This window comes from Silurus meridionalis, chromosome 25 (genome assembly GCF_014805685.1).
Source record: "Silurus meridionalis isolate SWU-2019-XX chromosome 25, ASM1480568v1, whole genome shotgun sequence".
Classification (NCBI taxonomy): domain Eukaryota; kingdom Metazoa; phylum Chordata; class Actinopteri; order Siluriformes; family Siluridae; genus Silurus; species Silurus meridionalis.
This window is the reverse complement of record NC_060908.1, coordinates 6,742,603-6,758,429: the sequence shown is the minus strand read 5'-3', so window position 1 is coordinate 6,758,429 and position 15,827 is coordinate 6,742,603. Positions and strand designations below refer to the sequence as shown.

The 15,827-nt window shown below is 39.2% G+C and overlaps 1 protein-coding gene and 1 long non-coding RNA gene across 2 annotated transcripts; one reads left to right on the top strand and one right to left on the bottom strand.

Annotated features, from left to right (window-relative positions):
• Positions 1 to 813: 813 nt before the first annotated feature.
• On the bottom strand, positions 814 to 2,220 carry LOC124378901. The gene is made up of 4 exons (XR_006924323.1): positions 2,082 to 2,220; positions 1,274 to 1,450; positions 1,090 to 1,181; positions 814 to 1,000 (listed from the first exon to the last, which is right to left on the bottom strand). It is a non-coding gene; the product is annotated as an uncharacterized LOC124378901 (long non-coding RNA).
• On the top strand, positions 2,092 to 15,022 carry vkorc1l1 (vitamin K epoxide reductase complex, subunit 1-like 1). Its single transcript, XM_046838725.1, has 3 exons — positions 2,092 to 2,422; positions 9,368 to 9,477; positions 13,511 to 15,022. Exons 1-3 carry the CDS (start codon positions 2,232 to 2,234, stop codon positions 13,729 to 13,731), a joined length of 522 nt encoding a protein of 173 aa, XP_046694681.1. The 5' UTR covers positions 2,092 to 2,231; the 3' UTR covers positions 13,732 to 15,022.
• The last annotated feature ends 805 nt before the right edge of the window (positions 15,023 to 15,827 follow it).

The following is a 15,827-nucleotide window of genomic DNA, read 5'->3' as shown; positions in this document are numbered from 1 at the left end:
CATCCGTCTCCATACCCCCTGTCCTCTACATCTGCCTCTTTTAACCCAACTACCTGCATGTCTTCCCTCACCACATCCATAAACCACCTCTTTGGTCTTCCTCTTTTTCTCCTTCCTGGTGGCTTTATCCTCAGCATTCTTCTACTGATATACCCCATGTCCCTCCTCTGCACATGTCCAAACCATCTCAATCTCGCCTCCTCACCTTGTCTCCAAAACATCCTACATGTACTGTCCCTCTAATAAACTTATTCCTAATCCTGTCCATCGTCGTTACTCCCAACAAAAACCTCAACATCTTCAGCTCTGCAACCTCCAGCTCCACCTCCTGTCTTTTACTCAATGCCACTGTCTCTAATTCATACAACATCGCAGGTCTCACCACAGTCCTATAAACTTTTCCCTTTCACTCTTGCAGATACTCTTCTATCACAAATCACTCCTGCTCACTCTTCTCCACCCACTCCACCCTGCCTGCACTCTTTTCTTCACTTCTTTAACACACTCTCCTGCCAAAACAAGATGTACTCTGTTTACCCCCCAAAAAAGACTCTGTACTGTGTAATAAAATCTTATGGAGCTTTAGTATAGTATTATTAGTTCATATTAGTTCACAGGTGTGTACACACATACACTCCTGAACAAAATCTTAAGACCTGGGAAACATATTGCGTATTTGCATTTCATGCTAATAGATCATAACCAGGTTGTAAGAACTTCTTCAAAATGACAAGAGACAAAAAATAGAGAGTAGGCAATTTATTGAAAACTGCATTTAAACTCCAACAGGCTGGTCATCAGCTGATCAAAAGTTTAAGACCACAGCCTTTAAAAGTTTAAATCTGTGCAAAGTTATGTCATTTTACATCACTTTAATGTCATTGTCCTTCAGACAGTCACAATGTCATGATCTCCTGATGGCAAAAGCAAAAAGGCTTTCTGTTTCTGGACGTGGCAGGACTGTTCAGCTGCACAAGCAAAGGCTCTCAACACGTCATTGCTGCAGAGACAGTCATCTTAAATTTCTTTAAAAAAATCCTCATGGTAATGAGACAAATAAATCAAGTGGTAGACCCAAAAACATTTCACCTGCACTAAGCCGAAGGATCTGACGGGCTGTCCGTGAAGACACAGGCTGATCCTCAACCCAAATCAAGGCCCTTACTGATGCTGACTACAGCCTAATAACCATAAGACACCACCTGTAAGAGAAAATCTTAAAGAACAAAAAACGTCTCCGAAAGCCACGTCTCCTTCCACGTCACAAACTTACCCGTTTGGAATTTGCAAGGAAGCACCAAAGATGGTGAAAAATTTAACCTGGATGGTCCTGATAGCTTCCAATGATAATGGCATGACTAGAAGATCCCACTGGAGATGTTTTAACACTGCACAGTGGAGGAGGCTCCATCATGATCTGGGCTGCTTTTTCCTTCAATGGGAAAATCGTCTGTGTGGTAACAGGACAACGCTGCAGTTCATAACAATAACTACGTTTTTTTGAAAAAGTTCTTATTTTTTTATTAAATTCACTGAAATCATGTATTTCATATTTTGGATTGTTTTTCATAAGTTCTGACATATATAAAACACACTGCCTCACTGTATTAGTCCCACAGTCCTACATGATCAATCTCAATTATGATTCTGTATCAATTATTGAATAACTTATGTATAACTTGTGTAATGTTATGTTATAACTTGTGTAACATTTGTATAAGATGTATGTTGATTATAAATATGATCTTTGAGTAGAAAATATGCACACCCCAGGACTACATTAAATAAATATCAATACCTTTTATAACAAACACCATAAACAGATACTTTTCAATAGACTGGAACCAGAGGGTTAATCCAGGGGACCCTGGAGCTTTAAATGAATTAGTCAGTGAATAAAAAATAAATCGGCATAATTCTTGTTTGTTTTGTTTTTGTCCATATTAAAGATAAACCCTCTTGGGGTGTGTGTGTGTGTGTGTGTGTGTGTGTGTGTGGGTGGGTGGGTGTGCGCGTGTTGCACCACCGCTGTCTGCCTTCAACCCGAGCACGCGCGGGCGCGCGCGCCCCCTGCCGTTTACCGAGTGCCGAGTCGGCGGTGGACACGCCCCTGCCGCTGTGGCGCGCGCGCGCCGACGCTCTTCCACGTCCTCCGCTCCCGCGGGCCCAATGGTCGGAGAAGGCGCTGCGTGTGCGTGCAAGGCCGGGGACGGAGCGGAATAAAACCCAACATGGCGGCGCCCGTCTTAAGAGTGTCCACCCCTCGGTGGGAAAAAATAGCCAGGTTCCTCGTCTGCCTGCTGGGAATACTGCTATCCGTATACGCGTTTCACGTGGAAAGGGAGAAATCGCGGGACGCGGATTACCGGGCCATGTGCGACCTCAGCAACTCTATCAGCTGTTCCAAAGTGTTCGGATCAAGGTAAAGAGAAGCCTGTGAGGCTAATCGGCTACATCCAAAAAGACAAAAAAACCCTGCATACTCCCATACTAATGAATGAGAAGAGTGTGATCAGTGCTTCCCCCCTGTGTGTACTCTTTAGTACGGTAGTGTAGTACGGCTGGAGCTCACTTCCAGCCCGACTACCGCTTCATGTGGATTGGGTCAGAGATCTGCCGGTTGTTTTAGCTCCCTTTCTAGCTGATCCCAACAAAGCCTACATTTGACTATTTTGTCTTCCAACACACACACTATTTACCAGCCTTTTTCTTTTACAACCCCATAAATAACCCACTAGTTTGCGTGCTCATCTTGAATGGAGGGACTGTTGCTAGCTAACGGCTAACAAATGTGTCTTAGCCCTAGCTAGCTCCAGTCAGCTAGCATTCATAGCATGTTAATAACCGATTATTTTGCATGTCCCGGCTAGAAGTGTTCAAATGTAAATGAGTACAGTGTTCACGGTTTTATATCACTTTTATAGGAAATAAAATTGGTGTCGGAAAGCGGACATTTCTATTCTGCTTAGCTTGAATAATCCTAGATATTTAGCTACTTCAACAAAAAGAGCTCTCAATGAATTATTACACACACACACACACACACAAACACACACACTATTCGTGGATTAATTTTTGTATTATATTTTTTACTTATTTATGTATTTTTGATCCAAAATGTTTTTACAGATGCTAGGTTAGATGCTAGCGTTTGCTAGGTGTCAGACTGACCCGGGGTTTTTGGTTCTAAGGCGTTTCCGAACGGCGCTTAGTATTATTTTATTTATTTGTGTAATTATTTTTTGCTGAAATTTGCATTCATACAAATGGCAATAAAGAGACAGGTTAATGAATAGTTCAGGCTAAATGTCTGTGGGTGGCGTGGTTTGTGTTCAGGATCACCCTTGACACAGATGGATTCATTTCACTGACGTGGAACTGAGGAGGTTTTTTTTTTTCTTCTTCAACCACAGCTCTGATTAACAACCTGAGGACATCCTTTATTCATGTTTACACGTTCACACTGTCACTTTCACCCTTCCAACTTTGTGATTGATACTGATCAATGCCTTTACCCACTGTTTTCAGGTGAACACCTGTAGATGAGCTGTTGGTGCACTGATTTCGCTCAGTATGTTGCAGAGTCGGTGTTTCCCCCGATTGCCTAAATAGTCCAAACGTAGTTTATTGGAAAATTGATCGCGTGTGGATCAATCGCTGCTTTTACGTCCTTGATATTATATCGGGGTCGGGCGGTATTGGAGAAGGTCTGCTCGGTGACATCCTGTATCTGATTCGACCTTTTGTTCAACTCTTTTGCTGTACGAGTATGAAAGACAGCAGAGGTGTGAAGGTGACATGCTTGAAGTGACGAATAAAATGCAACGTCACATGCCGTTATGTGCATTTTCGTCACCTGGCAAAGTAACATTTCTTATTATCTTATATCTTTTTGATACAGTTGAGCAGCGGTGGGGTTGAGGGCCTTGCTGAGGGGACCAGTAGTGACAGCTTGGTGTGGCTGAGATTTAAACTCACGATCTTTGGATCCAAAGTCCAATGTTTTAACCACTGGTCCACCTCTTCTCCGTTATAGAGAAATAATCAAATAGGGGATGGTTTGATGAGGTGAAGTATCAGTTATAACTTCAAACGGGACTTTTTTTAATAAGCACACATTTTAAAGTGTCAACGATCAAAACCAAGACCAGCTTTATTAGCAGGCACAACAGTGCTGCACTGATCAAGACACAAACTAATACAAGCCTAATTACAGCTTACACAAATGACCAAGCATAGAAGACGTTAGACTTTGGCCCGTGACAGAAAGTGACAATAGTGCAGCGATTGTCCAGTCGGTTAAAGAAACGTATTGTACATGGGTGTTGTCTTTTAAGACAAAAGACTTTTACAATCAATGATTACTCATAGCACAACGAAATAATCCTGCATAAAAGAGCAACACATCGGCCATGAAAGAATACAATTAAAACTTATTTCCTGTTTCCTCACTTATAAAAAATCTTTTTTTTTTTTTTGTAACAAAAACCAGCTTGACATCTAACCAAGATTTTGAAGCACTGATGCTGTTAAATAAGCATCTCACAGAGGACTGCTGTATCACCAGTAGCAGGATTTTCTCTGAAAACTCCGGTAATGTTTGTTTATGTGCTGTAGAATTTGGCATTAATAATGTATTATAAAAATTCAACACATTAGGAAAAACGTACTAATATGATCCCATCGCTTGAAACATAGCGAGTAGAGCTGCTGTTAGAGCTGCAGGGGCATTACCCAGATTTGAGAATACAGCATCGAGACAGTTCATGACTTGTGGTTACATTATAGTCACATTATAAAAGATCCAATTAGTAAATCCAATCTGGTAGCACATTATATCATCACACGTTTGAGACAGTGTGTGTTGTAGTCAGTACCGCATCAGATCATATATGTTTTTGTTTATTAACTTTTCAGGGTTCTGTCTTTCCATACATGGTGTGTGTTTTCTTTTCTTTCTAACATTTGACGCATGCATCACTAAATGCATGGCTTTTATTACAGCAGGCCGAGCTCATTTCTCAAGAGTGGATGTTTTTTTAATCCAGCTTGTTTTCACGTTTGGAAATGGCAAAAGATCAATGAATCTTAAACAAAGTCAGACCATTTTATTAAAATAGGATGACTGGATGTTCCTGGAAAGATCGTATCCCTCTCCAGCCGGTTTTATACACTTTAAATTACAGCGATCGACTTACTAACTATATTTTGTTTGTCAGTAATACACTTTGCTATAGTGCAGCGTTAGAACTGTCTGGGGTAAAGGTCCGTCTTTGTGGCTGAAATGATGTGAGATCATTGTGTAAGGATGGCGAGAGAGACATGTCTCTGAAACTAAGCTAAATGCATTTGATTCTGTTTATAAATGTAAATGAAATGCCCTGGATATTCTTGGTCAGATGCTCTTGGTGTGAGGGGTCTGATCTGATATTTGTTACTGTAACAGACTAATAAGACAAGAAAAGGCTGGATTGGATAGTAAACTAATCCAAATGACATTTTGTACCAAGTTTAACTGTAATTATGACGTAAAACTACACATCTCATAGAAAAATTATACTGGTTACACTTTGAGATGCTCATTGTCTAATTTAGCATACATTGGGATTTTCATTATTTATGTTCAGATTTTTTTTTAAGAGGAGTGCATTTGAATAATAATAATAAAAAAAGCAGTTATAGTTGTTAATAATTTTAATATCCAGAGGAGTGCCAGCTCAGTGGTTGATCCTCATTGGGTTACTGATCGAAAGTTCGGGGTTTCGAGCCCCGGTATCACCAAGCTGACACTCTTGGGCCCTTGAGCAAGGCCCTTTACCCTCTGTGCTCCAGGGGCACTGTATCATGGCTGACCCTTCGCTCTGACCCCAGGCTTCAAACAAGCTGGGATATGCGAATAAAAGAATTTCACTGTGCTGTAATGTATATGTGACAAATAAAGGCTCATCTATTTATATTAGTTGATGTATATTTCCTGAATGGTAGTGAAAATGTTTGTGGTAAATTAAGATGATCTTCAGTGATTTTTAATTACTTTTCACATCCGATGGTCACGATTTTCTGCGACGTTAAATAGCAGAATAAAACCTTTTGCGTGTTTGAAGGCTAAGCTGATGTTAAAGGTACAAAACGATTAATAACATCGCACCTAATGTGGCCCGAGTTGTTTGACGAGTATCACACAGCTCAGAGCTTGTCATTATTTATACGTTGAGTTAAATAAAGAAGCTGGGAAAAATACCCGTTTGTGAAGTCACCAGTTTAACGAGTTCAGCCTGTGCTCTATTAGCTGGTCCCACTAAGCTGGTTAAAGCCAAGTATGACAGACAGACAGACAATATCACCTTTACAAACATACTACAAAAAGTACACTGTGCTTAGGCAATGATATGGGTTACATAGTTTGGAGTGGAAGATCTTGAGTGGCCTGCTATAGTGCTCTAACCTCAAACTTGGTGAACACCTTCAGGAGGACTTGGAGTGCCGAGTGCCTCCCAGGCCTCCTCGCCCTACATCAGTACCTGACTTGACTAACACCCTTGTGTCTGGATGAGCACAAATCTCCACAATCTAGTGGAACATCTTCCCAGAAGAGTGGAGGTTATTACAAAAGCAAATGGAGACTAAACATGGAATGGGATGTTCAAAAAGCACATACAAATCAATGGTGAGGTGTCCACCAACATTTGTCCATATAGTGTAGCTGAAACAATAGTGATGCTTTTCAAGCACCACTAACAATCCATAAATATAACCAGTGATTTTGTTCAGGGTTCTGTAATGAGATTTCATGGTCTGTTAGAGATACAGGATTATGAGTCACACTCTAATTTTAGGTGTTTTGGATATTTCACTCTGAATTATCATCAATGTTTGTATTGGCTTGTATCAGCTTGTAATTCGTTTTTTTTGTTTGTGAAAGTTCTGTAAAAGAGAGATGAATCGTACTACTAAGACCTGGTTGCATTATAAGTGCATTATAAAACTTTGTTTAAATAATACCTGAAAATGATCACATGCTTTGATCATACCCTTAAATTACTCTTTGAGAGTCTTTGAAACCACTTTCACTGAGCTGGTTTGGATCTTAAGAAGTTATGTGGGCTACGGTTTAAGTTACTAGACAGTGTTATTTGTTGCATTGTTAGACTGTGGTTTCCTTTCCATCAGTTTTTACTAGATCATCACAAAACTTGGGCTTTTCTTTTGCAGAGCGGATCCTTTAGGTTAAAAGCTGCAAAGTGTGTGCAAGTTTAAATGGATCATTAGCGGGGATTTATTTTTATATTTTTTTTAGACTGATTAAGCAAACAATTAAGCTGATTATGTAAGGGATACCATGTTGATCAACGTTTCCTGTTTCCCATGAGTGTGCTGTTTATCTGTGAACGGTTTCTATGGAGTTTAAAGTGAATTTTGCCCAAATTAAAAAACCCTTTTAAATCCTGGTAAAATATTAATATTGGTATAAAAACGCGTTTTTGTTTTTGGCCAGTTTGCTGCATTCTGTCGTTTAATCGAATCTCTATCAGACTTAATTGAAAGTGTTTATTCTTGTGACGGTGTACAAAGCCGTGTTAAATCCTTATTAAGACAGACAAATAGCAGAGATGTAGATAGCTGATGCAGGCTTTCATGGCCCAGTGATTGTGTAATAGGTAACGATTCTTTTCTATTTTTCAAACAGTGATCCGACGATTTCAGTCTTGTCGTGTATGCTACCATGCAGTGTTTTTTTGTTTGGTACATTTTTAAAGTATTAGGACTCAGTGGGATTTAGCGTTCAAAATGTAGGTCACTTTCATTAAGTGGCCAAGCACCTTAACCATGTTATTATTATAATTATTTCCTGATTAAATTCAGGGAGAGGTAATTTACCTTCCAAGGTACCCTGGAGATGCAGTATACTTCCAGATTGTTTGTATCCCTCCCCCAATCTGTACCCTAGTCATCTCTCACTCTTCAGCCATATCATATATCCACTATCACGGATGCCAGCTGGAAACGGTGAAGGTTACGAGAAGCATAAAGCCAGGCAGCTGGGTCTTTCTAAACTGCTTCTCATGCTGTGTGTCACATGTCACATTCTCTGTGCCGTTTACCCTCTTCCACATACCTGAGACTCACAGTTTGGTTAGCGACACTGAGTGTCTCAGGGTGAAGAAAGATGAAGCCATTCTGCACACTCGAACACAGCCGGGTGTACATTCTGAGACTATTAACCATGAGTCTCAAAGTGAGTGGTTTTTGTTTCACCCACCAACCAGAGAAAGAAAAAAAAAATGCCCTCATCACATCTGCAGAACTATTTCCACTTTATAAGTGCTTAGGGACGTGGTGTAGGCATCAGCAAAAATGTTTTTTTACTAGATTTAGTGATAAGTGAACTTGCATGGATTGCAGAAGCATTTTTCGGAGTTTTTTAGGAGGTCGGATTGTGCCTTTTATGTTTGTAATGTAGCAGGCGGTGGGATTAGAGCTGAGCAACTCGTATTCCAGTTACAGCATCAAGAGGCAGCCAAGCACCACGTAGTACATACTAAGTACATAGTACACACTGTTACATAGCAAGAGCAAACCTTTTTCCTAGTTCCCAACCCTACATGAACATGGCTCAGTACACTCATCAGCTCTCCAGCACCAGCCTTATTGTGTTGGAGAGAGAAACCCAAAGTGTTTTGGATTCAGGAACTTGGGTTTACTCATAAGTAAATTTTTATCCAGGAACCCAATACATGACAAGAACACTGGTGGGCCGATGAATGTAATTGTTGCCCCCTCACAAGGTCCAGTGACAAGAACCTTCCTCAGGGTGGAATTCAAATACGGGCGTCTCATTGGTCTTAATCATAGATTAATTAACCTAATAAAGTCATTGCCGTTATTATATACCGTATGTGATTTGGGACAAGAGCAGCAGCAATGTTGAAGTCCATCGTTTACAATATTTTGGCCTGATCTGTCTGTCAGGGAGGGGAGTAGGGGTTAGGTTCCTCAGCTTCATCACATGCATCCACACAGTGATGATAGCAGGTCAGATTCTAGCCCTCTGAAGGGCTTGCGAGAGCCGAGTACGGATGAGTGTTCCTTGTACCGAGTATTCCTTTATTTAGAATATTATCTCACATGTGGAGTTATTAGCGCTAAAGGTGACGTCTGAGTTGCTCAAGGGGAAATTCTGTTCCACTTTCCATATTCAATTTCAGTGTTTTGTTTATCTTGTGACTTATTATTTCAGCCAAAGATTTCTTTGCTCTTCTTTGTGTTTCAAATAGAGCAGGCACGGATATTAACCTTTATATAAAACCACTGAAGTTGTTTGTTTTTGGCCTCATAAACCATGCCGTTTCTCTCTCCTTCTCTGCAGATGGGGTCGAGGATTTGGCTTGTTGGGGTCCATCTTTGGTAACAACAGTGCAATAAATCAACCAAACAGTGTCTACGGACTATTGTTTTATGTCTTTCAGCTGTTATTAGGTAAGTGCTTGCCAACGATTTTGCTTTTTTTTTTTAAAGGGCAGTCGATGACCAAATAGTTAACTTGTCAGACACGCATGAGTCGGCCTTTACAGTGATCCAGAAACGGATTCCTCTCGCCAACAATTGTGGCTTCCCGCCAGCACAAAATGACACCATTTAATTATGTCAGTCTTGTGGGATTTAACTAATCAAGAGTATGCCATCAAGGGTCTGGTACAGATGAGAGCTCAATCAGTGTTTGATTCATTATTTAGAGGCAACATAAGATCAGTACATGAGACTACTACTCACAAATCAGAGTTTAAAAAACTAACCATGAGCAAAATACGTTGAATGCAAGCTTTAGCAATATCAGAAATTCTGTTCAACTTCTGAGTTCCAGTGTGAAAACTGTTCATTTTCTGTCCAGATCAAGTTACAGGATGAGGTGATGTTAGAAAGCCTCTACATCTGTCTTTGATGATGGGTTGAAGGTGGGAAAATCCAACAAACCATACTGCAAAAGAGACCCATTCTGTAAATGGACAAGGTTTCTGGTTAAATGCAATTCTTGGTTTAATTCATACTCTAGGCTTCCTAAAAGGAAAGTAGAATATTATATGTAAAGAATAAGGTTGCAAAATTTCAAAACTGGAAACTTTCCATTGGAATTAATGGGAATATATGGGAATGAATTTGTATTAATTGGAATGAACTGGGAATTTGCAAAATTGCAGGTTAGCCTATAACAGGGAACTTGAATGTAGTTGGAAAAAAATATTGCAGGATAATTTTGGTTAAAACAATCAGAATTTATATTGAATCAATCACATGCACACAGCACACTTATTGAAGGGCCACTGAGGCCACACCCCCAACATGCACCGTGCATGTCCTGCGCATGTCATAACACAACACGCATCATTTGAATCCTGCACACAAAATCACTTGGTTAGTATTGATGTAAATTACATAAATGTTAGATACATTTATGTTTAAAACTTGCTGTGTGTTATTGTGTAATAAAATTCTAATAAGGATTAACGCAAATTTAAAAACATTTTTAAAACTCTGTAATAATGTGCATGCATGTCAGCTTATGACCAAACAAAATGTTTGTTTGCATACATACAGTTTCTATAAATCCCCCTCCTCCACCCCCTCCTCAAAAAAAAAAAAAGGTTAAGTTTCCAACTTGGAATATTTCACAAATTACTCAATTGATGTTCCCATTGAAAAACCTTCTTTTTTTTTCTTTGCTAAATGGATGGGAGTTTGTGGAAGAGTGGGATCGTTCAGATTTCTGTTCAGATTCAACCAAATTAAATCTCCCATACAATTAACACCCAAAGCAGGGAAAGATGCATTAAAATTTCACAGTGGCTTGAGAATTTATACTTTGCCCTAGTTTACTTCAAAAGTCAAATTTTTCTGTTTTGTAGAAGGTGAAACCATAATGACTGAGTTTGTTTTACTGGGCTGAAACGTCATATGTAACTCTTATTATCTTGGCACTGCAAACTAAACCACATTTTGTAGGGAATCACTGGATGGGTGGGGCATTCAAACTATTCATACACACACCTTTTTGCTTTTGTGGTCCAACCAGCTGGCAGTGTAACATCTTATAATGAAGATGTACGAGACATTAGTATTATAAAAAAAGAGTTTTTTATTTATTCAATAATTAATTTCTGGCAACTAGTTCTAATTGTTAAAAATATTTACAGTGGGGTTTTACTTAAAACATAGAAAAAAGGGAGGGCTGAAGGTTCAGCACTATATCATGAAATCATCTAGATGTCAAATTTCATGCATTTAATGTCAGTCTGCTTGAAACAGGTAAAATGTCATTTTGACCTTCTGTGCTTCCCTTTAAGTTTAATGACTCACCTTTTGTTCTTTATTATATCTCTATTTTTGCTCTCTCTCTTTCTCCTACTTCCCCTGTGAGCTGTGGCATTTGCTGACTCAGACTCTCCCACATGTAGTCTTCCGTGGCCACCTGATCGGACCACGAATTAGCCAAACCTTGTGTCTAATGAAGCACATGATCACTCTCACCGATATCCAGAGTCTGATTTGAGTTATTGCGAATAAATTATGTTGACTGACTGAATCCAAGTATTTATTGGTTACTATTGATATTTTAATGTATGTTCATGTGAGGATTGGAAAAAAATATAAAACTAAATATTTGTCGCAGTCATGTCTCCACCTTACAATATGAACTACTATGAACATGCGTCACATTTCAGAAGAAAAAAAAACACTACGACTTTCCATTACTTTTTCTGCTTCAAATTCTTGCAACTTGCTGCTTGAGCATCATAATGTACTCCACAATCTCCGTTGTTCAAAACATTCAGCAAAATCGCCTAATACAGTAATCCCCGTTTTATTTCAAAACCGCCTGCAATAAACAGATGCCACCCAAAAAATGCTATTTTATGTATACAGTGCTGTACTGTATTAAAATTTTACTTCATTTTATAATAAAAAATTATAATTTTATTAATAAATTTTATTATTTGAACATAAAACTCCATAAAAACAATTGGCAAAAAAGTTTTTTGGTCTATCATGCTATCTGCGAGAGGCCGAGAAAAATCAAACAAATGTAATTCCGCAATAAACTGGGGGCGCCAGATTCAAACCGCGGTAAAGCGGGGATTACTGTACTTATTTCCTCTCTTGGCTGTCGACTGTGAGTGACGTCACTTGCCAATATAAACACACCCAATAATGTAGTCCCACCCCTGACGCTTGATTGAGAGCTTTCAGTGCAAGGCATCGGAAATTCAAATGCAAAAGAGTTTTGGCAGGGGACACACGTGTTTAGGAGAAAGTGAAAAAAGCGAACGCGGTAATTGATGTTGCTATTTAAATATGACATTTGAAATTTGGCAGTCACTGTGCGTTCACGAAAACGCGAAGGGTAATACAAGATTTGCAATTGGATTACGTCGCAATTTCTTTTGAATATTGTCCGTAATATCCTTTTTATAAGTTTAATTTATTTAAATGGAAACAAAAAGAGCCAAGCATTTGATTGACACTTTTTCAATTGTGCTATAAGGTATGTAATCTTCACCTCTCCTCGGCTTTGTGTACACTGTATGTCTTCTTGTCCTTACTGCAACTTTGCATCTATGAATAGACTGACCTTAAACAAGTAAAGAGAATGCAAAGGGGTTGTGTGTACTTGAGGTCATGACGGTGCAAAATGGGGAAAGGTCACTTCTTCCCTCTCTCCAATATGTCGGTTTCTTTTCCCGGCAGCGTTTTAATTTCGGAAAGAGTTCATTAGCAGTGTTTATGTGCACACTCAGGTATGATGAAATTCCCTGGTGTATGAAGTGATAATACTGTGCTAGTTCAAGAAACATAATACTTACAAAATGCAGTGTATATCTTGCGAATACCTTGGGGGGTAATTTAAAACTTCTTAGATTTATTCTTTAAAAAAATTGACTGTTTTAAGTAAATAAAACTAGACTGGTAATTTTAAAGAAGTATGGAGTTTTGTACTTGTCACATGCACTTTACAGCACAGTGAAATTCTTTCTTCGCATATTCCACCGATGTTAGGAGCTGGGGTCAGAGAGCCTGATACAGCGCCCCTGGAGCACAGAGGGTTGAGGGCCTTGCACAGGGGCCCCAAGAGTGGCAGCTTGGCAATACCGGGGACTTGAACGACCAGTAATCCAGAGCCTTAACCACGGAGTTACCACTTCCCCCATGCCATGATACTTACTAGTAAAGAGTTATTTATTTAGAGTCTCCTGATTCTCCTAAAGGGGAAAAAAGGCAACAAGTAAAACAAACCGTTCTACATGACAATATTTACTGTATTTAATTTAACTAACTGATCACTACGAGTTTTCAGCTCCTCATGTTACGATTTGAAGCATAAACATTTGTTCAAAATAGTCCTGCTCATGGAAAGAGAAATGTTCTTGCAGACGGATCAGACAAATGAGGAGTTGTCATTCACATGTTTTCTCCTGTCATTAACGGGTCCATGTGTGTGTCCCCTCCCCCCCCTTAGGTTTGACTGCGAGCGCGATGGCCGCCCTGATTCTAATGACCACGTCCATCGTCTCGGTGATAGGCTCGATGTACCTGGCCTACATCCTCTACTTTGTCCTGAAAGACTTCTGCATCATCTGCATTACCACATATGCACTGAACTTCATTCTACTCGTGCTCAACTACAAGAGGCTGGTCTACTTGAACGAGGCCTGGAAGCAACAGCTGAAGCGGGACTAAAAGAAAAAAAATGAAAATACAAGGATAAGAGAAAAACAAAGAAAATAAATGTGACCTCCGAACATTTGACTTGCCACCGGGAGACCTTGCTTCCAAACCAGTGTCTATTCTGCGTACATGTTAAAAAAAAAAAAGAAAAGAAAACAACAACAAAAAAACACAGGAAATACCCAATCTGAAGAAAATTGAAATCCTAGGGCCACAGATCGCAAGTTCATTTGCATTAACAAACAAAGGAATTGATTTTTTTTTTTTTTGTATTGTGTTACTTGCTCATGAGGGATGTGGGCCAGGATAAGTCGAGTCGAATAAAAGAGCGCGTGCAGAGAAACAGCTACGATTATGGAAGTCCAGGAGAAGTATAGAGAAGGCATAGGCCTGTTAAATGGTGCTTACTTGAATCCAGTGGAGTGGACTTGAAGTCCTGTTTTTCTTGTAGAGAGCTGTACATCAACTGAATTATGGTCTTTTTAATGAATAAAAGTGCATGATCATGAGGTTTATGTACGGATCACAGAGGTAATTCCATAAAAAGGCTAGAAATCGTAAAGCGAATAAATTGTACCTTTTTTTTTTTTTTTTTTTTTTATGTTTACAGTATTTTTTTTTTTATTTCTTTTTGAATAAGACCACTAATTTTAAACTGTGGGAGAATTGTGAGATGTTGGTGTGTAGATGAAAATTGTCCTACATTTTTTTTCACTTTTTTTTTTTTTTTATCCTGCACTTCCCTCAGCGGATATCGTATTGAAGATATTCAGTTTGTTTGTTTTTTGTGGAAATAACGAGGAGGAAACAAAATTCAGCAGCGTCACATCCGAAAAGGAAAAATGTTCGAATTGAGATCATCCTACAGTTGTGTTGTAGATCTGCACCAAGCTCTCACATTCCAGTTTTTACTTTTCATAGCGATTACTAGGCATCAGTTTAGTCATAAATTTGTTTCAATTGCACCTAAGGAGGAGTGTATGGTTCCTTCTTATTCCTAGGTCAGGCGTAATGTTTTTTTTTTTTTTTTATTATTTTTATTTTTTTGGGGGGGGAGAACTCGGGAGTTCACGGTGGTGAAAAAGCTAAATTGTGAACGAGTCTTCGGGCACAGTGCATACTTCTCTCCACCCTGCTGAGACAGCTCTTCAGACAAGCTCCCTTTTCTGTACTCTATTGTAAATACTCTTGTATGTCAGCATTCCTGTACACACAGTAACATTCACTAGAAAATAATGTGCCTAAATTTTTTTTTTTTTGTCCTTGACTCGAAATGTGTTGTACTTAAAAGTATTCCATTGTGTCCCTTGTTTCTTGTGCATCATTGTATTTTTTTTTTTTTTTTTTTTTCCCTCTTTCCACGCCCACATCCAAAACACTCAAGGCTCAACATTGTTTTATATTATTGGTTGTTATGAACGTTCTCATACAAATTCAAGTCCCATGTAAAGAAAAAAAGGGGGGTGGGGTTAAATCATGAGTTTTCTTCGAGATATTTTGCTGTAGGTTCTTCTACTTTTGTATTATTACATAACAGTATGGAGTAATGCTGATTTACTTTGTTAAAACATCTACACTGGTGTGTGAGAATGAAATAATAGCTCTTGAATAAGCTCCGACAAAGTCGTGGCTTTAAAACAGTCCGTCCACGCATGACCAAAACGGCGTTCTGAACTTCGATTCAGTCCCAGAAGTCACAGTTAGTCATGTAGCCTTCTGTTCCACTTCCTTACATTTGATCTGGAGTTAGTGGTGGCCATGTATCAAAGTCATTATGAGGGTTTACAACACATGGCCTGGAAGTGTGGTCACTCCCTGATCTGGCACAACCCAGTTTAGTGTTTATTCTTTGCTGTATGTAAAAGTTTTCACTGCCGGAAAGGTCAGAGGCTTTGTGAAGACTGAATGTGTCTCAATTGAGGAAAACTTTGTTCATTTTGAACAATTGCCTACTATCATGGATTAGATTTATTTGGGCGTATGTGGTTTTGCTCAACGGCCTGTGTAGGTGGGATTTAAATGTACAGAAGTCCAGCGTCCAGCTATTGAGGTACATTGTGGAATGGCCACATCACTACAGTTGCTCAAAACTTTTTCTTTTAGCAATG